The sequence below is a fragment of the Struthio camelus genome, chromosome 7 (assembly GCF_040807025.1).
Source record: "Struthio camelus isolate bStrCam1 chromosome 7, bStrCam1.hap1, whole genome shotgun sequence".
NCBI classification, from domain to species: domain Eukaryota; kingdom Metazoa; phylum Chordata; class Aves; order Struthioniformes; family Struthionidae; genus Struthio; species Struthio camelus.
Genome location: NC_090948.1, coordinates 18,091,801 through 18,118,639, shown reverse-complemented (window position 1 = coordinate 18,118,639; position 26,839 = coordinate 18,091,801). Strand labels below are relative to the sequence as shown.

Below are 26,839 nucleotides of genomic sequence, written 5' to 3'. Positions count from 1 at the left end.
TTGATTTCTGAGCTGGTTTTTTAATCCACAATGATTCTTTACTTTTTACCCCTACACTAATAGTCAAGTAATTTGTGAAAAGCCCTCTAAAAGATCAAGTAAGCTGTGTCAGCCTGTTCTTTTCCCTTTGCTGTTTTGCTTGCATGGTCAGTGGAATCTAGAAGCCATGTAAAAAGTTTGCTCAACAAAAAGAATATGTGTTGAATTAAACAGTGATGGGGTAGATATATCTTTAGCATATCATGATTCCCTTGCTACCTTCTTAATTTTTTTCAGTATAATTTCTCCCAATTTGTATCAGTGACCATGACCTTTCTTAGTACCGTTCGAAACTTAAAAATCGCTATCTTTTGACATAGTGGTTGATATTTTAAATTCTTTGATAGTTTGCCATCCTTGTAATTTAAAAACCCTCCAGAACACTTGAATGTATTTTTACTTGTGCTTGATGATTTAGCATTTCATTTTATTGTTCTGTTAAAGCAATGCAGCTCCCCATTACCAATCTTATACATTATATGGTTGCCTCCACCTTTCTCTCAGCTGGACACTCAAGGTATGTGGAGAAGGTGAGAAGTATAGTTCTGAAGAGTACAAGATGAGGAAGAGAGGGTTTTTCAAAATGTTTAGTACTGACATAACTTTGGTACTAATTAAATTATTCTGTGATTTACTTCTATGGGATTAAAATTAGACCAATGCTAAGCAGTTCTGAAAATTTTCACTCTAAAGGTTTGCTTTGAAGGGGAAATTACTGTAAGGAAGCTCAGGTGTAAATTCTAAAGCACATTAGCCGCATAGCTTTAACTTCCCAGGTGAATAGTCTGAGAGTGTAAGGATGGTTACTCTACTTGCAGAGCATGTAATCAATTGTAAGTTCAATCTCACTTTATTTTAGCATCCGTGTCTGAAGTATTTTTACTCCAGTCTCCACCGGAAAATGTAGAAATTGAACTCAAATTCATCCAGTCTCCATGCCAAGCACAACTATAACACCATCCTTACTACTTTTGCTTTCTTACCTGCACTGTAGTAGAATCGAAGTTTTCCTAAGGTTTCACATGTTGTAACAAATCTAAATTTTTCTGTACTTGAACAGCTCATGCTTCCAGTGTGTATACACATTTATGTGTTTGCAATAAATTTTTATAATCCATATTTGTTAGCATCAGCTGCATTGCTCAGGAGTCCAAGTAATTTAAATTCTTGAATCTGACCTCAGTATTTCCTATTACTGCCTCTTCTTTCTTTCTCTGTGTGCTATATAGGCTAGGTATTTGCACAAATATAGTATCACATTTGGGTCATTAAAATGATTAATAGCGTGATTTTTGCCTACAGATACTTCATTTTCTGCTTTTCATAACTTTCTTCACTCCTTCCTCTTTCACTACCATCTTTGTTGTGCTTTTAGTAGGAGTTGGTTGTGTGTCATAACTTAAAATAAGTTAAAATCCAATTTCTCATCCATACTTAAGAATACAGCAGATCCATAAAGCAGATCCATAAAGCAGATTTATGAAATAAGTTGGAGTACATGGTTTATTTTTCCTGCTACCTTCAATTTGACTGAAATATGGTTTCTGGGAACATTCTCAGATTGTGACCCACAATTATAGCAGTGATTTTTTTTAATGTCAGGGGAAATAGTTGCATTTTATGAGTATATTTTGATGTGCTGCTCTTCAGTATCTTGCATAATTTTGGTGAGCTCTATAATACAGAAATCGAGACTGTCACAATTATTGAACTTCTCATTTTTCACACATGCGCACACTACAGTGTTATTTGATTCTAACATCTTGATTCTGATCTCAAAAATTAGCTCTGAACTGTAATCGTTATCTATAAACTTGGAATAAATGGCTTTTTCCTTTGGCGAGTATTGCTGTTAAGGCATCAGTAGGTGTGACAGCTTTCTAAGTACATCCATGTCAGACGTTCCCCCTGGACAGAAAGGTTCTGGAAGAAATTTAACCTGCTCTTAATATTAATGTTGTTTTTGCTTGAAATGTATTTAAATTGATAGATGCCCTAAAGAATAGGTAGGGAATGAGTGTGAAAATATTTTAGCTAAGTAATGCCAAACTACACCTCTAAGATGAAAATTCAGCATTAAAAATGTAAAACCATATATACCATTTATAGTTTCTAGATAACATACTGTCCTCTCTTGAGAGGCAAAGCTATTACTGTTGCTTTAGAACAGAGCTGGCATCAACAACCAGTAGCTTACACTGCTTACTTTCATTACCTTTTTTAGCATGCTATAAACAGAAATAACTATTCCATATTGGTATAGTTCCCAATTAAATTTAAAATCCAGATTTATTTTCCCCTGTGGATACATTTTTAAGATAAGAGAACTGAACATTCATAATCAATAATGCAGGAAAGTCCTTTACAGCCTTAAAATTAAACATGACATTGCTTTAAGTGGAAAAATACTTTTTTTTCACAAACAGGACTGGGAGGAAATAGTATTATGACTGTGCTTTGCAAACTGCTTTATGCGTAAATGACCAAACAGTGAGGTAGTAAAAGCTAAGTGAGAGTAAGAGAAGAACTGGTAGGATCTGTGCTGACATACCAGTATGACTAGTCATAACCTCTTTCCTAAATAAATTTCACATTAATCTTTCTGAATTACTGTTTGTTTGTGAGCTTAAAAAAAAAAAAAAGTTATTCTGAAACAGTGCAAAGCTTGGAAGTACGTTGTCAGCAGCAAATACGTTGTTTGCAAACCTTTGTCATTGCACATACTCCAGTATGTTCCTTCCATCTTGCTGAGTTTGGAAATGGCTTTGCAGGCTCTCAAGAGCCTGCTACCTTCCAAAGAGGCCTCAGCCATCCATAGGGACACAAAAACTGCAAGATGCTCAACATCTCTAAAACTAGATTACACCACCTGTTATGCAGGGAATCTGGACCAGATTCTCCAGTCTTACATTAGGCACTAACTCTGTTTTATCCATGGAGGTATTCATTCAGGTAGCACTCACTGCAAGTAATGGCAGCAGAATCTCTTTCTGATTTTGTTTGCTATTAGATGCTCTGATTTGGAAGTGTTGGCTTGGTGCTTCACTCTGTTTTTTCTGTGGGAAAAAGTCCACTGGACTTGCAAATTAGCTGGTATTCACCTGTTGGCCTTTCTTCTTAAAGTAAGCAAGCTGATGATGAAGAGTGCCACGGCAAAATTGCTGAAAAGTGTTCCATTGACCCTCCAGAAAAACTCAGAATGCTTTGAAAATGGGAAAAAATAACATGCTCAAAGGTAAAATGTATAGTGAAATAATTAATTTTTAAAAATGACACCCTCCATAGAGGTTGCTCAGTGAGTTTACAGGGCAAGAGAAACAAGCAACAGGATGTGCCAGATGTGTATTGTGTATTTAAAACTATCATGCCCCCCCCCCCCAATCTTTGTTTCATATGACAAGGCTTTAGTAGTTATGGAGAATACTTAGAAAAGGAACTGACTGAATATCACTTAGAAAGGGAACTGATTCTCAACCATTCTTGTTTAAATATCTTGAGAAAAAATTACATGGATTAGAATAGACTGAGATGTGTGGATTGAGAGCTATACAATAAGAAAAACTATGTTTCCCTTTTTTATTGTGTCTATAAGCAATGATCAATCACAAAATTGCCTCTCTTTTTTTTCTGCTTGAAGAAGTGAAGGGAATATGTTTGCTTATGAGGTGCAAAATAGGAGAGCGCATGCAAGTGTATTTTCCTTCTTTTGGAGAGTTAGATGCACCACTGTCTGCAGAAAGTAAAGGTCTCTTGGGAGTCTGGAACTGAAATAAAACATTTCTGCTTTGTTTCTTGTCTCTGTGGATTGGCTGTGCTGATTTCATTTGGGGGGGGAGGAGACTGAGAATGAAGGTAATGGCAGTACCTTTTGCCTTTATGCTGTGTCCAAGTATTGTTTCTTGGTGAATTTTCTAGTTGTTGTGTCAGTATAATATCAGCCTCCTGCTGTCATATAATACCTTTTTGGTAGCTGAAATCAGAAGGTTTACCATGAGGTAAAGCACCTGAGCTGTACAGCTTAGCCACTGGTAAGAGGACGATTTTGAACATTCTGACCCGTTAGAGCTCTAATTAATCTGCAGTATCAAATGTATCAAAGCCCCTCCCTACCTCTACCTCTTTCTCCTGTGTTACAGGAAAGTTTCCAGCACCTTCTTGCCAACTACCAGAATACTGACAACACCGTTCAAACCTAAATTGAAAACTTTAAAAGGTCATTATAATATACTTAGGTAAAACAGATGTTTTCCAAAATGCAGTTAGAATTTTGAATAGAACAAGGGCTATTTATAAATTTTATCGTCACAGTCAGCAAACATAGTATTTGAATCTGGGAGGGAGCATTGCCATGCTCTCATTCAGTCTCTGCCACATCTATTATGGCTCCTTCTAGTCATAGTTTCTAATGTGACAAACTCTTACCATTTGTCACAAGTCTCACAAATTTGAAGTCTTAAAGTACAGATCCTGAATCTATGTGATGGCTCCTAAATACAACTTTTACCTAAAGACCTCGGTGAAAATTGACAGCCAAAGCTTAACAGCTCCAAAGAATTGCCTTAAGCACTGTCAGCCATCAGAGAGCCTTTCTGAGAAGCTGTAGCTGATTAGAAGTGAAGCAGCATTAAATGAATAGCATGGGAGGCTTATTTGGGTGCAAGGTGGCACTGAGCTGTGGGGGAGAAGTGATGCTGCATGGCTGGGAACACGTTCTGCTTGAATTAACCATGCTGCTTGATGGATTGGTACTGCAGGTATTTTTTCATTGGCTTTAGAGATTTAGAGCACAATGACAGAAAGTGTCTGTTTGTGGGGAGACCTTCAGCTTATGGATGCAGAGACTCTTCTGGCACAGAGGGATTGTCTTAATAACTGGGTGGATGGGGGGCAAAGAGAGGAGCAGAAGCTGCGCTATTTTCACTGAAGTTTAAGAGTTTCTGACATATGTCTGCATAACTTTAACACCGTGACTTTAATACCTTGACTACTCATGTGCCCAAGGTTCAGCCTGTGTATTAAAGTTTGAAAGATTTGGACTGAAGAGACGATTTTTAAGTTCTGTTCTTCCTAACTAAAAAGTGCCTATTTGCCCGTAAAGGGAAGTAGAACTGTAATGGGTCAGGATAGCTGATGATACATTGTTTCTTATTGATCTGAGTGAAGTAATTTTTTTGAAAATTTTCATTTGCATGTGGAATGGCAGGTTTTGGAGGGAACCTTTCTAGTCTCTGCTTTCCTGACTATAAGAATAGTGCTTCATAATATGTGGAATTTTCCCCAATTTTTAATAGTTTGCTTAAAATTTTAAGCTGTTTAAAAAGAGAAAAAAAAAGTTATCCTGATGAGAATTTTCAGAATAAGCAGAAAAACTAACTGGACTCGTAAAAATGGTACCAAGATATTGTACTTTCCCCCCAAAAAACTGTGAGTCTAGTGTGAAGTTAAAATATATATTACCTAATTCATATATTCATAGAGTACTTTTGCCCCAAAGTTAATATAAGAGTGAGCAGAAAGGTTTATCAAATCCCTGACTTTACAAGCTCTGATTAGGTGGCACCTAGAAATTTTGTTACAGCTCACTAGTCTTCACCATCCCCATTTGTAAATTAGTCTTTGGAGGGATTTGAATGCAGACATTTCAACTCAAATCGGGCTGAAATTTGGCATGTGAAATAGCCCAGATGCCATTTGTTTTAAATGACATTTAAAATTCTTAATACCTCGGTGATGCTGTGCTTTGGAATCAAATCTTGATTTCCTCTGAATGTCTTTTAATGGTATAAAAATGAACACTTCACTTCTACTCAGCTTTTTCTAATGTAAAAACAACAATAACAAAAACTTGCAAGTGTAGAAAACTAATTTTTTTAAGTCTTATGCCTTTGTTGGAACTTTCTGTACCATCTCTGCTAGTGTTTCCTCTGAAAGATCATCAGTCATTTTTCCTGATCATGGTGTGTACTTACAGAAAGTAAGGGGTACATATGACTGTAAATTCAGAAAATTCAGAAAATTATATGTTGTGCTCTTATAATGGGGATATACAGCAATTATACAGGACCCAATACAGCAATTTTTATCCGTCAGCATTGTATAACTTAACTGATTTCAAGAGGCCAAAGCCAGAGCCTTGGAAAAGTTCTCCAAAGGGTTATCATGGAGGGAGGGAGTTAGATACTGCCTGCCAAAGCAGCAGACTTGGCTCAAGTGCTTAACTATGGCAGAGCATCCAAGGTGGGGACGAAAATGCTCCTTGCTCTTGAGGCTCCGGCCCTGCGTCATCTCTCCCTGGGCAGCTCTTCCCACTATGCTCCTGACAACTCAGGGGCTCCCCTGCCCATTCAGCTGCCCAGCTTCTGGTGGGCTCTGCCTGGAGCCTCTCAGCCTGCATCAGTGCCTGCCGAGACCTCAGGGCAAAAATCTTCACAGGTTCTGCTCACAAAAACTCTCCTCTGAGGCAAATTCTTCCCTTTCTAGAGTCCTTGAAGTTGTAATGCTTCAAAATCCCTACCAGTTCAGATTTGCAGCTGTTTATCCTCATTTTTTTTCTATACCAGGAAGCTGTGCTTTTTACAAAAAAGTGTAACAGAGGGTCTAGGGTTGCCTTTTTGACAAGGATGTCCTGCAAGCTGTTGCCATTCTGTCCAACAGAAGGCCAGCTAACCTGTCCGGGGTTCCCCTGCGAATGCTTCTGTTGCCGTCGCTCACCCTGGCAGGAGCTCTTCCTGTGCAAGATAGATGTCGTGAATACTACACAGCAAATTCTAATTTTAATTCCTAAACATCAGTGAATGTCAAGGTATTCTTTGTGAGAACGGACATGGGCAAATGAATATTCAGCTAATTATACTGGAGTTAGAGAAGTCAAAGTTTTGCTGGAGTAAGATCTGATCTGTAGAAATGGACACAAAAGCTAGATAATCACACATCACTACATCTTGCACTTTATAATTATGTGGTTATGGCTTATTTGGCTGAAGACCTGGCATGGCACCTCTGTTAGGTCAGTTTGTTTTAGTCCTGATGCATAATTGACAGTTACAGAAGTGAGTTTAAGACAACAAAAATGATAATGTGATTTGAAATATGCCAGTATGATGTGTAGCGTGATTAGATATATAAAATTGGCCTTGGCACCTGTATTAATCTGACCACTATCTATAGTTTACATCTTAGTAGGAATAGATTTTATTTTTTAGTCTCTACTTTGGGGTTAATGAAGGGTATGCTTAGAATATGTACGACTATGTTAAGAGTTTATGAAATTAGAATTCAGTAACTTTTGTGTAGGTATTTTGGTTGTTCTATTTTCAAAGATACTATAAAATACAAATGTATTAGCTACACCTATAGGTTTATTTAGCTCAGAAATTTATTACTGTATATTTGTATTGTGTATGTTATTGTACTACTGTATATTTGCAGTCCTATTTTCATCAGGCAATTTTCTATCTTAACTTATCTGAAATAGGAATTAGAAAATGTAATGCTAGCCTTAGGGGAGCAAACTTTTTTCAAAACTCCTATCTGCTAATATCACCTGCCAACCATTTAACGTGTTCATAGTTTATGCTAACCTTTCTTAGCTTTCCTTTTAATCCATTATAGTCTGTGTACCTGGTAGAAGGGAAGCCTGCAGCCAATTGCAATTACTTTGCAGCCCAAAGTCACCAAGTCACTGTTTTCTTTTTCACTCCTTTTTTTATTCCTGAAGTTAGTAATTGTTGGCCATTATAAGACTGCTATTTTATTAACAAAATCCTCAAATACATTCACTGCTGATGTTAGGACTTACAAACATTAATTTCTTCAGCCATCTTTCAGATAATACTTTTTTTTTTTTTTAGGTTAGAGGTTATATAGACCCCTTTAGACTCTTTCATTTTCAGAAGAGGTGTTAGGATAGTAAAACTGTATCAGTAAGTGTTTTGGGATAGTCTGCAGGATCATGTATTTCTAGGAAGTGCCTCACTTTAAAAAATTGTCTTAGTACCTCTCCCTTTTTAATTAAGTGTCCATAGTTCTGAGTAAAAATGAAAATGATCACAATTCTTAAATGCATTCAAGAATATTAATGTTCTTTGTCAATATGAACTCATATGAACAATATGAACTCCTGCGATGTTCGTTTCATTTGGGGGTCTGCGGTCTTTTTTGTACTTTCCTAATCCCTACCCGATGTATAACCAGAAACTAGTGGAGTTCAACTTGGAGCTGGAAAAATGCTGTTACAGAACTGCAATGTGGTATTTTAGTCATGCTCAGCCCTTCCTGCTTTCTGCAGTTTGCATCAGACATTTGCCAGAGTCACATGTGGAAAGCGTTCCTTGTGTCAAATATTTGTAGGTACATGGGAACCAACTAACCTGCCTGAATGGGTTTCATGAAGCCCAGTAATGACCTAATGGGAATGCTAGTTAGTTATTATCCTTAAGCTGGCAAGGGAGTATTGAGTAAACATGTAGCAAGAATGTGAAACCTTGTATTTCAAGCCTTCCATATACAAAAATATATATATTTATTTATTTGGGATTCTTCTGAATCAGATCTCGCTGAAACTTTTAGGACATAGCTCAAAGCATATTAAATTTTACCCAATTCTAATTGATCTTATTCTAACATAAATCTAAGGTAACTGCACTGCTTGTCTTGTAATGAAATGAAGGTTAACTTATAGTTGTATCTATTTAGGAAACCTTTTCGACATTTAAGTTTTAAACATTTTTCATGCTTAGAACATATTTTCATGCTCCCATGCCATCTCAACTCAATCTAGGCATATCTGCACTATGTGGAAAGAAGCAGCTGAATTTGCTTCCTTTTCCCTTCTTATTAAAAAAAATACTTTTTTGTTTCATCGTTGGGCATGGGGAAACCGTGGTACCAGGTATTTGTAAACGTACATTATTTCACAAATTATGCTACTAGAGGGGGATTAAGATACTACAAAAGGACTTTTGATAGTCACATTACTTCTAACATTTCATTGCTAAGAATTAATAGATTCTGTCATTGCTTTATTGGATTTGAATAAATTGATACTGAATGTTATTAAGCAATGCATCCCATACGATTATTTATTTGCTTTTTTTTTTTTTTAATGTGTAAACCATGCAGATTTGCATTTATTATGTCACATAACCAGCTCTACTTTTACCAAAGGAAAAAAAAAGCAGCTTAAATTCAGGAAAGCTGAAAAATTTTAGAATGGTGAGCTGTATCTTTGACAATATAAAGGAACATTAAATTGTTAATTAAATACTCATTTCAGAGTGTGTTGTACTTTTCCCTGGCATTGGGTAAGCTGTGCATTCTACAGAGTTTAGGTATTTGATGTTCCTAAATACTTACATGATCTTTTTTAAGTCAGAAAAGAGGAAAATGGATTTGGATCCGTCTTCTCAAAAAACAAGAACTTATACCTGTACATGTAACGTCAAACTTAAATGTTCACTTTTCCTTTAGATTTTGTGTTTTCTCATTTCAGTGACCACTACTTCAGAAAAGTGCCCTGTCTGAAGCCCTTTCAAGCAATTCTTTGAAACATACATTTGACAGGATGCCTATAAAATATTCAGTGGCATTTATTTGGTCACCACATACCGTGTTAATTATGGTAGCTTCACCTGTTACATTCTGCAAGTCTATTTCTACCCTATACTGTTCTATTTTCTGCCTCTTTTATCACAATGTAAGTTCATGAGGGCTGGGACGCATTCCTTCTGGTATTAGCATTGTGAGCCTTATCATACCGGACTCCTCACCGTGATTGTATCCAGGCTCAACTTCAGTACTTTTCCTGAGGTCTCTACGCTCCAAGCAGACAAGTTACAAGAGCAGATTGCCTGTGCTCAGTGGAGTGAGGCAGGCCCCTCTAGAAAGTAGAATGGGTTTGAGCTATATGTTGCTGCAAAAGGGAGATTGTATCATCAGTTCAAATGCAGCCTAGATATAGCCAGTTTGTATATGCATTATATATCACACTGGCATAACGGTATTAACAGTATGATTTTTAAAATATTTTTTCCTGCAATAGTTCCACTAATATATCCTCTAGTTGTGAATACAGTTAGGCTGCTACAGGGTTTTTTTTGTTGTTGTTTTTTTTTATACTGCCAACATTAAAGATGTACTTAATTACACAGGTGCAATTGAGCTGTTACAAATTTGTGTGCCAGCAAGCCTTAAAGTGCCTGGCTGGTACTCTTCCCAGTGGCTGGTTTCTGTGTTGCAGTGAGTTGGTATCTAACAAGAATAAACCGGAAAAGCAATACATTCTCCTTTTAAATCCAGAACTATTTTTAAATATCAAGACAGAAAAAACCTTGGAGCTTTATTTTAGTTGTTCGGCCTGTCTCTCCTTTTTGTAGCTTTCAGTAGTGAACAGGACTATTTTTGCAGAAATATCTTGAAACTACAAAATTTGGAAGTTAGGCTTGCTTTCAGTCTGGGGGGATGGGAGGGAAGAAACAGCCATATTTACCGTGCAGAATACACTGATCTTCTGCTAAGGCACTGAGAAATCTCTTCACTTCTCAGTTCAGCACCTAACCCAAGTGTAAGTTATCATAAGAGATGTGAGTGACTGCCATGAAATGGCACAAAATTGGAATTGGAGTGGGAGTTGGGAGCCTTGTGGGTTTTGGTTTTGGTTGGAACATAAACCTGCTATATCACCTTGCGCAGGTCACATTAATCCTGACTTTCCAAAGCATTTGCACTTTCTTGAACTGGATCTACAGATTCGTCTGTCTTAATTTCCTGTGAGAAGGGTAATCTCTTAATGCCTTAGCAAGGTATGGACAGGTCATTGGCAAAGTGCTGTGAAATTCTCCAGTTAAAAGCATGATAAGCAGTGAAAAGTATTACTATAAATTAATAGTCTTCTAAATTATTTTTAATAATAATATAGTTACGTTTACTCTATGATGCCATGCTTTACCCTGAAGCAAGATAAATCATAAGCTGCTTAGAAGATTTGTTATAATGGAATGCAGCAGTTAAGGGTCTCTTGAACATTTCTGCAGTATTAAAATGATTTTTCAGCCAGCTTATTAGCTCCTTTAGTAAATGTTATGTCTAAGGTTTTGAAAAAATAAAACAAACAAAAGCCCAAGGTATTGTTTACTTAATTAGTTCTCTCTGCAGCATGAATTTCTTTCTGAACTTCATTTCTACTTAATATGTACCATAACTGTTGATGTTCCTTATGTTACTAAGCAACACCAGCACTACCAAATAATAGAAAAAAGCATATAATAAGGCACTGTAATTCTGATCTTCTATCAAGGGGTAGATTTTTTAGTTGTGTCCCATAAAGCTAATAGGAATACTCTGAGATTCAGCAAGTGCACAGTGCGGCACTGTAAAACATATTGTTTTCATTATACAAAGCAGTTCATATTATCTCCTAAAAATATTCATTGATTGCATAAAGACAGAAAAGCAACACAAGAATTATTTAAACAATGTTCCAATTATATTTGATAAATCATATTTAAATCCTTTTTACATTTATGTAGCAATAATAACCTAACCACAGGATCTAACATCTTAGAGCTTCATCAAAATCAATCAAATCTCTTAGGCTGAAGCTGGAATGTTGTTCTGATGGAATTGCTCCCAAAGGCAATTTTGATCTATTTAGGCATCAGCTTTACAGCACATTCTGAATTCGATTTCTTCTGGTAGTATTTTCCAGGTAAGGTTTTGTTCTAGCAATGAGTCTCAAAAATTTCCACTATATAAAACTACTAATTGCAAACTGCTTAAACTGAAGTAATTGTTTTCAAAAATACTAGTAATACTTCTGTCCACAGAAAATGCAGAATCTCTTTTGTTACTTGATTTTGAGGTGTTTTTTATAGAGAACTGCTGGTTTCAAATTGTAAATAAAACAGACTCTCACTCATGTTAAGTGTGAACCTGAGTGTATTTTGCAAGACCAGTCTTCCCTTTGGTCTAAGTATAAATTTCTTTTTCACCTTCCAGACTAGTCTGAATTACAGTATTTGTGCCTGAGTCCCGGCTGAACTAGATAACTATCAGTTAATTAGGAATAAAACAATAACTGTGATTCGCTTTAGCAGGTCTTCAGAGAAAAGATTTGTAATGAAAACCATGCCATTTATAAGATACAATAAAGGATGTAAAAGACAACTCGGGTGACTGTTAAAGAAATAAATAATATTCTTTCCAAGAGAGGGAATGCTGCTGGGGCAAAGACAGGTGCAATGACACAAAGCTCATGAGTGGAAGAGAAGCAGGAATGAGAGAAGTTTTAAAGGCCTGTAGGAAGAGTCCATCTCACGCAGTAGCAGTAGGACTTAACTTTTTGTAAGATGATGAAATTGGCAGGCAAAAATATTTTGCAGAAATAGCTATATATGAATTGAAACAGCAGCCACAAATACACTTGTACACCCGAACAATAGTAAATAGAAAGAAGAAAATATATATTTGGAGTAGTCAATAAAGAAGGATTTTAAGGTAGTCAAGACAGAATATAATAATGGTCTAAGACTTAATGCTGGGGCATCTCAGAAAAGGTAAGATTCTTTTTCAATATATCCAGGATCTTTAATTATTTTAGCAGTTACAATGTTGAGTGAATGTGAAGTAGAAAGCTTCAACAAATGCATTTTTGCTCAGTTAGCAATAGATCTCATAGCATGAGAGCATAATTGTGCTCAATGTAATGACAGGAGAAAAAAATGCTACTGCCTCAGCTGTGTCTCCAGGAATAGTGCTTCCAAAATAAGGTGCCTGTGTGTCATCTGAAATGCAGAACTTTCTACCATGCATGTGCACACTAATATTGAATACATTAATGAGGGTGGATCTCTCCAAACATAAATGGATAGAGGAATGGATTAAGGAAAAATTCCACCGCATAAATACCCGATACTGATTTATAATTGGTTCATTGATAACTAGTTGTGAATGACTGCATGCTACTTTTTCTGGCAATTTTGCAAATCTGTTACAGGACACGAACTCACATACTTTTTCAGACCGTGAGAAATGGCATGAGACATTATACTGATGACAGATTATACCCGAGACATTCATTATGTGACTAGGCATCCCAAATTTCAGGTGATTATGAATGTTTTTTATTATGTTAAGTCCTGCAAGTCTACTGGTCTGTCTACCATAATGATTTGCCTTTACTTCACATCCGTTAGGAGGTTTTTTTTTAAGCCCACCTAAAAGTTTTTCTCTGTGTCTTCCTTTAAAGTCAGCTCAATGAATGGTTGTGATTTTTCAGTAGTGCCTTCATTTTGCAAGCATTCTGCTTATTTCCATTTCAAAGAAATTACATTCCCTCCTCTCCTTTCTCACCTCTCTCACTTATAAAAATATATAAAGGTCAAGGAGCACAAAAAACACGTGCACCACTTTTCATATGGTTGTTGTCAGGTCACTGTTTAGCTATTGTTGTCTTTACCCTTTGGTTCACATTTTCCACAAAGTTGTTTCAGTGACCAAATAGTTTCAGTTTCTGAGCTACTGAAAGTGAAAGTTTACATTACCAAAATAACAGCCAAAGGAGTGTTTGAATTGATGTTTCGTATTGGCCGGTGTTTTCATATCTGTTACCAAAAGCACGGAGCAACATCTCAACTCTTAGCTCTTTCCGTACTTGTGGCATCTTTAGCTCCATAAATGGGTACATCAGTTCAAGTTTATATATAAAAGCTAGCGATATAGGTTGTAAATGAAAGGGCAAATGAATGAAAGAAGCCAATAATTCTCCTTGACCGTTTAACTTTTTTCATAGTTTTATTCACTTGTATCAAAATAACCACAAACCAAACACATTCTCATAGGACTTGGGCACAATAAATAATGTACCGCTTCTTTAACAGTTCATGTTTCAATGTTGGTGGGTGTGTGTGGGGGGGGTGTGTGGTCTCTCTTTAAGGAACCAGTTAAACACTTGGCTAAGTTTGGTGTTGGTATAGGAACACCATTTCTGATCTTTGTTCTGGAGCTACCAAAAAGCTGTGTTGCCTTGCAGCTGGATGGTCTCGGCTGTAGTCCAGATCAACTTTATTATAGAAGGGGTAAGAACTTAGATATCCTTTTGACTAGATGCTTTGCCTATCTTTTATGTATTATTTTGTTGATTTTTAGAAAACTCTTAAATTGGGCTGTTCTCTACTGTGTGTATAGTTAAGCCATGATGGTGTGGGGGCTTGTGGCCACTCCTGCAATATACGTAAATGATACTACAGAGAACTGCTTTGAAGGAATTTTGTGATGTGCAGAGGGAACATTTGGAGGAACTAGATGCCCATTTTCCACTGCACTCTGAGAGAAACCCTACCCACTTCAGCTCCAGATGCCTTGGTGGAAAAAAGGCCATTTTTTTCACATCCTATTGCAGAATCAGGATCATTTCTTTTTTGCCTTAACATTGGTGGGGATTTGAAACACTTCGTGTGTGTATATATATATATATATATATATTTATATATTTATATATATGTGTATGGACACACAAGCACACATCTTTTTTTACAGCTTATTAGTTCCTGTGTTACTGAAGCAAACTACTGTTTAAGGATTGATAATATGTTAATTCCTCTTTGAGGGGGTAGGGGAGGCAACTCAATTTCTTTCTTCATGCAATTTCCCTGGAAAAATAAATAACTAAGTGCATTTCACTGTCATAAGTAGTGACTGAACATCTAATGCTGTTTAGCATCTAGTAGCATCTAATGATGCTGTGGTTTAAAAAAAATACCATGAAAGTACCATTTGACCTGTTAATTAGTCAAAGAGGTAAATGAACTGCCTGGTGAGTGATACACAAAGCTGAAAGGTTGCTACTAACAAATCTCTTAAATCTCTTTTATTCTGTAATGACATGTGAATTAAGGCTTTTTTTGGCTAGGCTATGGGAAGAATTTTCAGAATGGTGTGGTTTGAAACTAAAAAGAAGTTAGATGCAAGTCAGACTACTGGAGAAATGAAATCTATGCTGAATTTTACTTGAAACTATTCTCACTGGAGTGAACTAAATACAGAAATATATACTGCCATTAATGCTAAAATCACATGGTTTTCTGATCTTCTTCTTTGGATTTTTTTTCTTCCATGGCAGTTACATGTACACAGTCTTAAGCTTTTCTGAATGAAAAAAAATCAAAAATAAAAAATTTGGTCTGACAGGTGATGTTTTCAAAGAAAACGTCTTAGCTAGAACTAAGGGGGACAGTTTGTTCCTGGAGAGCAAAGTATTTAACAAAAGAACTAAAAATATAAATATATTTTCTTCATATGATAGAGAAACCATGGCATAAAGGAGTTACGTGACTAGCCCAAGATCATTCAGCAAGCTATTTGCCGGAGTTCAGACTTTTAAGAAATTGGTTGGTTGAGATTTGTTTTTCATCCTGTTGCCATCATTCCATTTAGTCTACTGTCAGTCACTTTTTTGGCGTTGGTCCCTTTCTTATGATACTAATAGTAACCGTCAAGATTGCTAATGTGGAAGTAAATATATTATCTCCTAATGGTGAAATCTTGGTAAAAATGGTTTAGGCGAAGTAATCAAGATGTGTTCTGAGCTTAATATGAATGAAAATTCAAAAGTAGCACTTGGCTTTATCTGACACCCACTGTAGAGGCCATCAGAACAGTTGAGCGAACCATGGTTTATGACTAATAGGAAGATAATTAATAATGGCCAAAAATTTAAAACTACATAGACAATTCTAAATTCTGCTTAGCCTCCGTTCTCTCTTGAAATAATAAAAGCTGTTGTAAGCTTAGTATCCATCACTGGTCACCTGTAGTCAAGTCAAGGGGGGAGAAAAAGTGTTTTGTTTTTTGTTGTCATTCTCCTGAAACAAAGTCAGGAAGAACAACTACCTATGGTATAATTTTTCTATGGTGTTATTACAAGTTGAGTGTCAACTACCAGTTTGTCAACCAGTTTGTGACGGGTTTAGAAATACTGATTTGTCTTCTTTTTTTCCAGATGTTTCAGAAACTTGCTGTGTGTGTTCATCACCAGTTCTGCCAACCAGCTCTTCAAGAGGAGACTTACCTATTGGTTCATTAGTCAAGCATAACATTGTCTTGAACTAATTATTCCTCTCCACATGGCCTTCCTACTGGTGTCAGCTTGTCTTCTGCTGACTCATACTCAGGGTGCTCCTGTTGAGAATGGGGCACTGCTGGAAACACTGAAGTCACAAGTGGGATTATTCAGCAATAAAAGCGAACACTATTCGGCACAGGTGAGACCTCCTGGCACAAGCCGACGAATACCTCAGACGATCATAATAGGAGTTCGTAAAGGAGGGACAAGGGCTCTGCTGGAAATGTTGGATATTCATCCTAATATTGTAGTAGCAGCTACAGAAGTCCACTTCTTTGACTGGGATGAAAATTATGTGAAAGGAATAGACTGGTATAGGAGTCTGATGCCATTTTCTTATGGAAATCAAATTACAATTGAGAAAACACCAGGCTATTTTACATCGCCACAGGCTCCAGAAAGAATTCATGACATGAACAGTTCTGTTAAACTGCTGCTCATTCTAAGAGATCCCACTGAGAGAGTTATATCTGACTATACCCAAGTATATTACAACAGAGTAGAAAGCCACAAGCCTGTTCAGCTTTTTGAAGATATTGTTATTAAGAATGGAGCACTTAATACCAAATACAAAGCTATTCAGAGAAGTCTATATGATGTTCATATGAAAAAGTGGCTCAAGCATTTCAGTTTGGATCAGATTCACATAGTGGATGGTAATACTTTAATCAAGGACCCTCTTCCTGAATTACAGAAAGTTGAGAAATTTCTCAATCTTCCTTCTCGAATTTTGTCTTCTAATTTTTATTTTAACCAAACCAAGGGATTCTACTGCATTAGAAGCGATGGAAGAGAGAGGTGTTTACATGAATCCAAAGGGCGCCCCCATCCTATTGTCAACAATACTGTTTTAGAGCAACTTCATTCTTACTTCAGAGAGCACAATGCAAAATTTTACAGAATGGTTAATCATTCTTTTGACTGGCATTAATGAATTTAGAATCAGTGTTTCTTGAAAAGGGCCTGCGATAGATGAACTATTTCAAACAAATCTTTGTAAAGCATAATGCATCATATTATGAGAGCTTAACGTACTGGTAATATGGAAGCAGACAAAACGGTTTACTCTTTTGAAATAAAACATCTATTAACTCATTTTAATGACACCCTTTATATAGGGAAAAATGTTTGACATATTTGTATGATTACTGTGGATAATATTCTCTTTTTTTTTCCCCCCCTCCCTTCTTACAAATGCATTAACTTCAATGGACTTACTTTAGAACTGTTACAAGTTTTGAACGGTTTAGGGAAAAAAAAAAAAGTCTGCTTCCAGTGTAAAAAAGTGTAAATATTTGAAATAGTATTATTCTGACTGTTCTGTATTTTTTGTTGTATTTTTTTTATATCAGACACCATGATAGTGGCATTGATTTCTAGAATTTTTCATACAAGAAGTTAAATATGTATGTTCAAACAGAGGCATACATAGTGGCTCCATTGAATAATTCCTAGTTTGTCAATGAGTCAAAGTTCTTAATAAAATAATAATAAAAGAAATTCATTTCACCTATGGTTTTTGAATAGGTGAACTAGAAGCTTCCCTGACTGTATGACATTAGTATTAAGCCACACTCTTAAGAGCTTATATTTGCCAAAAAAAAAAAAGAAAGAAAGGAAAAAGAAAAAAATAACCCTCCAAACTAAGTAAGAATAGGAACTGTTTGAAGAAGCTTTAAGTGAGGGTTCTGAATGTAAAGAAATTAAGATTCCAGGCAACCTCAATTTACACTGTTACTCTGTATATTAAAAAATAAATTTGTGAATGCAAAAAAATTATTAATATCTGCAACTGTACAAATGTTTGATTATGTAAGTTATGTCACTTTTCTCTTGAATGAAAGACATTTCTTCATCAGTACTACCATATTAATCATGTTTGTGTTTTGTGACTAATAATTGTTCTATTTGTCGCCTCCCTTTAGTTTACATATCTACTCTGGCATATTGTTTCTTGAAAGAAAAAAAAAGGTTATTTGCCTGCCCTCCAGAGCACAGAGTAATTTATTTCTTTGTAATTTCTCACAGAGATCATGGGATATACTCAGATTTAAACGTAACTCCTTGTTATATTGTATATCTCAGACACAACAGTTTTCGAGATACAAAGTATGACATAGATCATATTTAAAAATTGTGTCCGTCTATATTAATGCATTAGGAATTTTTTGGTTTTAATTTTTTTTTGTTTGACAATATTGTGCTCTCTTTTTTTTTTTCACGTAACAACCTTATATATCAATACCAAAGAAGAAAATCAACTTGAAATGTTGAGAGTGTGCTACCAAATAGAAATACATTGAAAGCTCTACTAGTTTGTGTTTGTTTGAACCCTTGCAATCCAGAAACACTGCTGCGCCCCATAGACGCTTTCATTAGGTGCAAGCCCCTATGAGCTTCTGAGGACACTGCAGCGCTGAGTCTGTGCAAGCCCACGCTGAGCATCTAACGCCACCTAATCCTGTCAAGGATCCTGAATCTCTGTGTTCTTCTGTCTAAACCACTGTGCAGCCTACTGGAGTAAATGGTTCTAACGTGGCATTTGGTCTTCCAATTCATGGACTAAGAGGTACGTATTGCAGTGCTAATTTTTAGGCTTCTAATCACTTCATGAAAGCACTGTTTAAACGTTAGGCAGGTAGCAGTCTTCTTCCACTGAAGCTGGACAGAATCAAAGCCAGCTAGATTATATGGAAATAACCTTCATTAAATACTCCCCCACTAAATGTAAAATGTTAATATAATAAATCTTGTTCCTTATTTTTTCTGCTACCTTGTATGTGTATATTTATGAAAATTATGTTAATTTTTCATTAGCATATAATTAACCTCTGAAATTATGTTTCTGTAGTATTATTATTTGGTACATCTGTGATTTCTGCAGGTGGGAAAAATCATTATTTAGTTCCTCTACCTTTTCTGAGGTTGCACTTTCTTAATAATTAATGTTGATCAGATCTATGCAATACTCAAAAGTACAAATCTGATATGGATCAGGTGTGGAAATATGAATTCATTTCTTTCAAATTAGTCAAAGAACATGATGCTCATACTAGTCTTGTACCATCTGTAAAAGGAGAGTAGATAGGTGAACTATAATAATTACAGTTGTGTGGTCCAGCAATACTTTCCTTGTCATTTGTCAAGTAGAAAGCAAAAATTCTGAACAAATCGGAATCAGTAGAGGGTTTTTATATTGGACCAGCACTTCCTGTCTTGCAGGCACAGTTTTTTTATCTGACAGCAGAAGCTCCAAATCCAGACTTCCTATAATGTGTTACACAGCCTGTTCTTTCCGTCCAGTGCAACTGCCGCGAGGAATAAACCTCATTCGAGTCCACTGAGGTAATTTCAAAAATACAGGTAGATTTGCAGGTAGCAGTACACCAGTAGTTTATATCATAGATTATAGTTTTTCCATCAGTACTGTTTTCTGTTTCTTATGCATTCCAGAACTTCTGCATTGTTCACATACTGCTTCTTTTCAGTGATCATTCCTTTTAATAGTGTTGAATAAGAATTTTTTTTTTCTTTAGTGAGGAAGCTAATTTCAAAACAATGTATACTTTAACAAAGTCTTCAGGTAGTTTCCAATAATTGAAGACGTCACATGTCTATATACCAAATCAATTTCATAGGCTTCCAAAAAAAAAAAATCTAATAGCTTTCTATATTTATGCTTGCAGGCATCAAGTTGTTCTCTTTTTTCTCTGAAATTTACAGCAAATCTTTAAGTGAGTAGAACGCAGGCACACCAATTGGCAGAAACCGTTGGCATCTTTGAAAATACAGGTCTCTGTTTCTCAAATTTACTTTTCAAGGAATGCTGATCTGTATGGATTAGTGATGCATATAGCTACCTGATTGGTCAGAAGTCTTCATTCCTGCTCAGCATTTCTGGGAAGGAAACAACTGAAGGAATGTATTCAGTGATCCTTTTAGAGTTTACCAATACCAGAAGAAATATATTACATACACAATATAATTTAGGTGAGGGGTTGTTTTGCTTTGTTTTGACATAACTCAGAACTCTCCTCTGAAGTTTTGTTTTGGTAAACCATCTGCAAAGATACAATTATCCTCCCAATAGTAGAATTCCGTAATACACTATAATATAACATTTCAAATGGTTCCAGTCATCATTTCCAATTTTGTAGTATGAAAAAATATCTCATGCAGGCCTGGCCTACTCCATTCTGACTCTGCTCAATACATAACCCTCCTCCCCTGATCCTCTCAGGAGAGCGTTCAGATCCACTTAACAGATCTGCTGAACCACCCTTTTCTAATAAAAAGCTGAAATTATTTTCTCCATAAAAAGTACTCGGTTTTTGGTGTACAGAATTCAAAATTGGTGGAATTTTGCACAGAACTGGAGGCACATCATCAGTTTGAATAAGTTATTAACAAGGCAGTTCATAGATACGCAAATACCACTTAGGAGTTTCCACAATTTATAGCAACCCAAAAACCAGTCTCCTTCACCTAAGTGGTCATCAAGGAACTTTCTTCCAATTATCTGATTCTCACAAGACACGGTGCAGAAATAGCCATGCAGTTGTTTGAAACAGTGTTGGGAGCATCCAAAGCAGAAGACAGAGTGACAGGTATAAGAGTACTGCAGAGTTTATGATGATTTCAGCAACTCTTTGACATCGTTCTGCATTCCACAAATGTTAAGCTTTAACTTTAAATATTGTTCCTTTCCTTTTTTCAGTTAAAATGGCATAGTTATCATTGCTTTAGTCAAATACTACTGAGAATTATCAGTAGCAAGCAACAGCAACCGTAACTGGATCATTTCAGCCTTTGCCACAATGAGGATCATAACCTTTAATACCTAGATGAGTCTAATATTACTGTGTTTTTATACTGGCTATATATATAATTTATATATTCCTTTAAAGAAAAAAAAAAGTGGGAAATTTAGGAACTAGATTTTTTTTTCCCAGCAAAACTCCTAGTAGTTTCTTAGTTGAAAGTAAACAGAGGTTCCTCTCTTGCGCTTCCCCCCCATTATTTTACCAGGGAAAGAGTTGTTTTTTAATAATATTGCTGTAGCAAGCTGCTCAAAGGCCCTGCGCTTAACTTCCACTCTTCTCTTTCACAGTGTAGCCTTGATAGAGCTGCACTTTTGAAATGCAGGAGTGCCTCTTAAAGCAGGAATATTTTTGGACTATCCATAGGCAGTATTTTGGAGAACTTTCCAGAGGGTGTACACTTAGTACACACTGTATGCAGCTAAACAACAGCAATTCCTTCCGTAGCCTTTTGATACAAAAGCCAATAGAGAATCCTATCATCAAACCTATTGCAGAAAGATTAGATTAACTGCTGTAGGAAAGAGGATCCACATACAGAGTTTTCAGTCTCCACACACATTTCTGGAGCACGCCAAAAAGAAACGTAAAAATTCAGGTTGCTTGCAGCAAGCTTAACTGCTTATTTTCTCTGTCAAACTGTACTCTTTTTCATGAATGGAATAAAAATTTGAATATTATCATAACCCTTATCATAGTCAAAAAACAAATACCTAAATTTACAATAGGCTTTGCACAATAACAATATTTAGAACATTTGCTTGCAGAACAGTAAACATTTAAATTATTTAGGTAAAGATTTATCATTCTTGAGATTATTTTTTACTGTATTTGTGATTTTGATCCTTCATTTCCTTCAAGAGTCTGAATTTTATCATGGAAATGCGTAGACACATCAGAATTAAAATCAATAATAATTTGCCTAGTGTATTAATCATTACCAGCTGTTAATGACCAATATTTAGTTTTCAGCCAAATAGTTTGCATTTTGGTCATTTCAAGTTTTACTATGGCTCACTAAATTGTTTTGCTCTTTCTTAAATTCTAAAATTAGAATCAACAACAAATAAAAAGACGCCATAGCATCAGTCTGTGATTATAAAGGAGGTGTCATTTCTTTAAGGTTAATGAACAGGGACATGAGCTTATCATAATTCCTGCAAAATTAATGGAAGCCGGGATACTAATTGGATTGCAAAGCATAAGTTTCATATTAGTACTTAATCAAAGTCTAGTCTGCTAGTTAGGGAAAATACACACACAGCCCCAAGAAGATCCTACTTTCCTGGTAAAACATATGTTGTGTGATGTAAAATGTCAAGTATTTCATATAGTAACACATATAACAGGTACTAGGAAGTCTATTTTTGACATAAAATAGCCGTATACTTTTATGCTGCCTGTTCTTTTAGTTCCACTACAAAAACCTCTCAGTAATTATTTGAAGAAAAGCATATTAAACAGTGGTACAGAGAAGTTGACTATTTCTTTAGTTTTGTATTGTTTTCTCTAAAGTAAAAAGGTGGTTCAAGTCACAGTACAATAAGAGCAGGGAATTATCTTATCAAAAAATTATAATATTACTTCTATTTGTTATACTTCTTCATGAAGGACATTTTTCTGTAGGGACTGATAACGGTTTAACAAACAGTATTTGTCTCTTTGCTCTCTGTCCCCATTAGATAATACAAGCATGTTATAATTTTTCTTATTCAAAAGAACATTACTCTAAATTCTTACACTCTTACTCTAAAGCACTGACTTACTTACAGTTTTAAATCAGTAAAAGCACAAGTAAGTAAGAACTTACTTGTGTGGGAAGCACAAATAAGAAAGAATCTATTCCCATTGCCCCTTGAACTAACTACTTTTTAAAAAATCTTTTGGTGTGAAATTTTGATTCACCATGAACTATTAGGAGCATATCAGCCAAACTTTCAACAGGAGACATGTAAGGTAGGGGCAACTAGAGTATAACGAGCCCTAAGCTGATGTCCCTCTTCTAGTAAATATTTGTTCATGTAATATGGCACAATTCCAAATGCAAATTATGACTGGCCTGATAGGACATTGCACAGGACGAAGTCACATGTCACTCCAGGGATTTCATCTAGGTATTCTACATCCCTGAATTAATTTTCTAATCATTAGGCTCTTAGGCACATATGTAATTAGACATTTTCAAAACACTGTAGTTTCATCTTAGCAGAGAACAGAACAATACTGCAGGGTAGGCTTAATATTTTATTTTCTGTCCTTGGGCTAAATGCTGTAGCGCTAAGGCAAATTGCTGAACCATTAGATGGAAGTAGCAGTTCTTCATGCTGAATATTGGTGGGTGTTTTAATCCTTTCTGGAAAATTAAGAGCACTAGATGCTGCAGTTTTGATACTGATTTGACAAGGACTGTCAATCTAGAAAAACGCTGTGCAATTGTCCTGAGTATCACTGTAAACTGCAGGGGGTACATTGCTGCCTTGAGTGAAGAAAGATTTAAGGCTCGTAAACATGCTATAGTTTGTCACACACGCCCCTTGCAAAATACACCGATTCTAAAATAAAAGCAGAATCCACAACTGTGCAATGAAGTGCTCCTGTTGAGGGCATCCTGAACCACAGGTAACTGGTCAAATATGACTTATCTGTAATTTATTATTTGTTGTATTAATAAACCAAAATCTGTTCAGGCTAAGCTTTAGGCAGCCTCTGTGAGCTAGCACCATATATTGCTCTTAACATTTTTGCTTTGCAGATAATGGGTATTGTGTTCTCAGTTTCAAAGTAAGCTGTGTCCATTACATGTTTGCCAGACAGCTCACGCTGATGTGATTAAAGCTTTTTGTCAAGTGTTCATATGGCAGAATGAATTAAAAAAAAAAGATGACCAGATTCTCTGTTAAAAAAATGCCTAACGGGTCATATGCTTAGGGCCTGTTTATGTTCAGCAAGCATAGCGGAGCATGGATCAAGTAAATTGCCTTTCATACTTTCAAAAAATAAACGTTCAGTGTGGTTTGATTTCCTTTAATTTAGGAAAAAAAATCTGCTATATATTGTTTAAAAGCAAACTTTGAATTTTGAAATTCAAATCCATCTGAAAAGTTAAAAATAGGTTGTTTTTCAGTGTCTTAAATGAGATATTAGTATTCAAAAATAATATTTTCAATAAATTTAGAAAGCTGGGTTTTTTTAGTTCTGTTATGCCTTGTCCCACACCCTCCTCTCTCTTCCTTGAAAGAAAACCTTTTCATAGCAAAACTCTTTTTTTTTTTTAACCCACTTAAGTTAAGGTAGTATGGGTACGGTTTACAATATTTATCACTTGCCTTAAAAATACAAAGATTAGGTAGGGTGCTAGTTTAGCTTTATATTTCTTTGCTGAATGGAAAAAAAGGCATCTGAAATAAAATGATGGTCATATAAAATGGATACTTGCTGAATGATGGTGAGTATTGTGTGCTCCAGATTATATTATAGCGAGATTAGGGCTACTTCAACAACCAAATGAGCGCTTGCAACATTTTTACGGACTGGGGAAGAGAGGTTTCCCCCTTCTGGAAAATCAGGATTCAGGTGTCAATCTGAGACAGTCTTTTTCCAGTTCTTGGGTGTGGAAATGAGTGGTTAGGTGCCTTTTGTCCCCTTGAATTACCTGCAGTACAAAATGCCGTACGTATTCCATCAGTAACAGCAAACTAGCCTTGGAAGCCACGTTTCATTTCATTTCTTTAGGCGTTTGGTCTTTCACTTTTGTCCAAAGCCCCAGGTGTCACAGATGGCGATTAATCTAGGCAGTCACAACTACAGCCACCCACAAAAATATGGATAAAATATAGCAATCCAGCTTTCTGTATTTACTAGCTATAATGAGCCAGAAAATGCAGAAGCACATTTTATCTATCTTGTTAAGGTCCTTTGCAAATAAGTTATTTTTATCAAATAAGTATTGGAATCAAGTCATACATGCTTGTATGACTCCCTATCCTGATTACCAGTGTATTATGATCAAAGGGAATAGGATTGTTACCCCACTTTTTAACACTAAAGCTCAAGATGTTTATTTTACATATGCATATCTTCACTGTCAGCCACCTACTATCTTTGATTTTCTTCTATAAATTCTTATCTTTATCTTCTGTAAATTCTTATCTCATTTGTTAATGAAGCTTGTCTTTTCTCATTCATGGAATAAATGATTTTGACCTTAAATTGAGCCTTCCTCAGCTGAGAAAGTAAAAACTGAAACATATACCTCTCCGACTGCTTTCAAAAATAAACAGATTTTGTCTCTATGCTTTGTTAGTATCTCAGGGAATCAGACTATAAACTGGCAAGCAATTGAGACAAAAACAAAATAGCCATTCTTAACATATATAGTGGTTGCGGATATTTTTTGGAGGACAAGAAAAATAATCATCTTCCATTTTAAAAAAAAAAAGTATTTTTTTTAAAAAAACAGAGAGTCATGTCCTCAGCTAATATAAAGTGGCACTGATTTCACTCAGCTACAGTGACTGCAGTAAAACTACACTAATTTGTAGCTGAGGATATAGTCCCAAATGCATCTACATGTAGAGAATGTTAGTTCAGTACACTGATGGCTGATGAGCCAAATAAAATAACTATACTTTCTGAAACATAAATACTCTATCACTTAATACACAAATTAAATATTTTATAGTAATGGTAATATAGAAACTATTTCTATATCAGTTTGATTTTTCTGTAAAAATATTAGTCAGGTAGTGAATGACAAGTAGTAAACTGCATTCTCTAACTTTATGCATAAATGAGTATATTTACTGCAAGGAGAAAGGGGGGAAATTTTCCTTTATTTGCATCACTGGCCTCATTCTGTCAACATATCACCCAGCTTGCTGGATACACACAGAGATGCATTCTGGCAATGCTAGGGAGAGACCTGTATTTCCTGCTGTCTATTTCAACTTATTAGTAATAGGATGATCCTTCTGGCACATCTAAAATAAATTAATATTGGATTAATTCAATTCAAAAAGATGCCAGGAAAACACACTGCAGATTCATTCATCACAAGCTTGAGACCAATCCATTTAAAAAAAGAATAGCATAGTAATTATGTTTACATATATGATTGCCTAGAGCTGAGCCAAATGACAGAATATATTCTAACACTTTCCAATATACCTTCAATGCTGATTAAGCCACCAGTTCATAAAATACATATACAGTACTTTCAACACTAACACACAAAGGAATTATTTCAACTGGTTAATGTATTTTATTTTAGAAAGCATTTTTCTTAACTATCAAAAGGTCCTTTTTAATGCTGCTGTTTTAATGGTATGTTCACTGACCACTTATTTTTTACTTACTGATGATCATTTAGATTTTTGAAAATGTCAAATATCAAGGAATAACAGCATAGTAGTTGTTTCGTAAATAGTAATATGTTTAGCAAGAACAGCTGCCAAACTTTACATAATTGACTTAAAGCATAGTACTGATGAATAATTTTTCATAAAGATATAGCTAAACAATCTGTACATATTACAATATATTGTGAAAAATAAAAACAATAAAAAATTCTGAGCAAAAGTTTTAGCTTTTACAGTCCCTTATTAATAGATCAATAAAATAAATAAAACAAATGGGGACTAACTGTAGCCTTTGATCAGACAAAACTCCTAGTACTTTTAAGAGACATTACACTTAAGCTAAGATTTCAGGTTGAACCACTGATTTGGATATGCAAGATTTTGATATTTTATGCACACTACCTCTGTCTTCAGTGGGACCTCAGATACAGCTATGTCCTACTTAAAGTAAGTAAACCTGCCAGAATCGCACTATATGTGAGGATGATCGCAGAGTTATTCCTCTT

At 35.6% G+C, this 26,839-nt stretch overlaps 1 protein-coding gene across 5 annotated transcripts in view; it reads left to right on the top strand.

Moving 5' to 3' along the window:
• Nucleotides 1-18,029, top strand: part of LOC104145967 (heparan sulfate glucosamine 3-O-sulfotransferase 1) — a 62,216-nt gene extending 44,187 nt beyond the window's left edge. For 3 of the 5 annotated variants that reach the window (XM_068950007.1, XM_068950006.1, XM_068950008.1), the window contains 2 exons: nt 13,031-13,140; nt 16,034-18,029. In XM_068950007.1, coding sequence (XP_068806108.1) covers nt 16,158-17,087 — 930 coding nt within the window. In that variant the 5' untranslated portion in view covers nt 13,031-13,140; nt 16,034-16,157 and the 3' untranslated portion in view covers nt 17,088-18,029. The remainder of the gene's footprint in view (nt 1-13,030; nt 13,141-16,033) is intronic. The other 2 variants (XM_068950005.1, XM_068950004.1) reach the window with 1 other exon arrangement.
• Nucleotides 18,030-26,839: the final 8,810 nt, after the last annotated feature.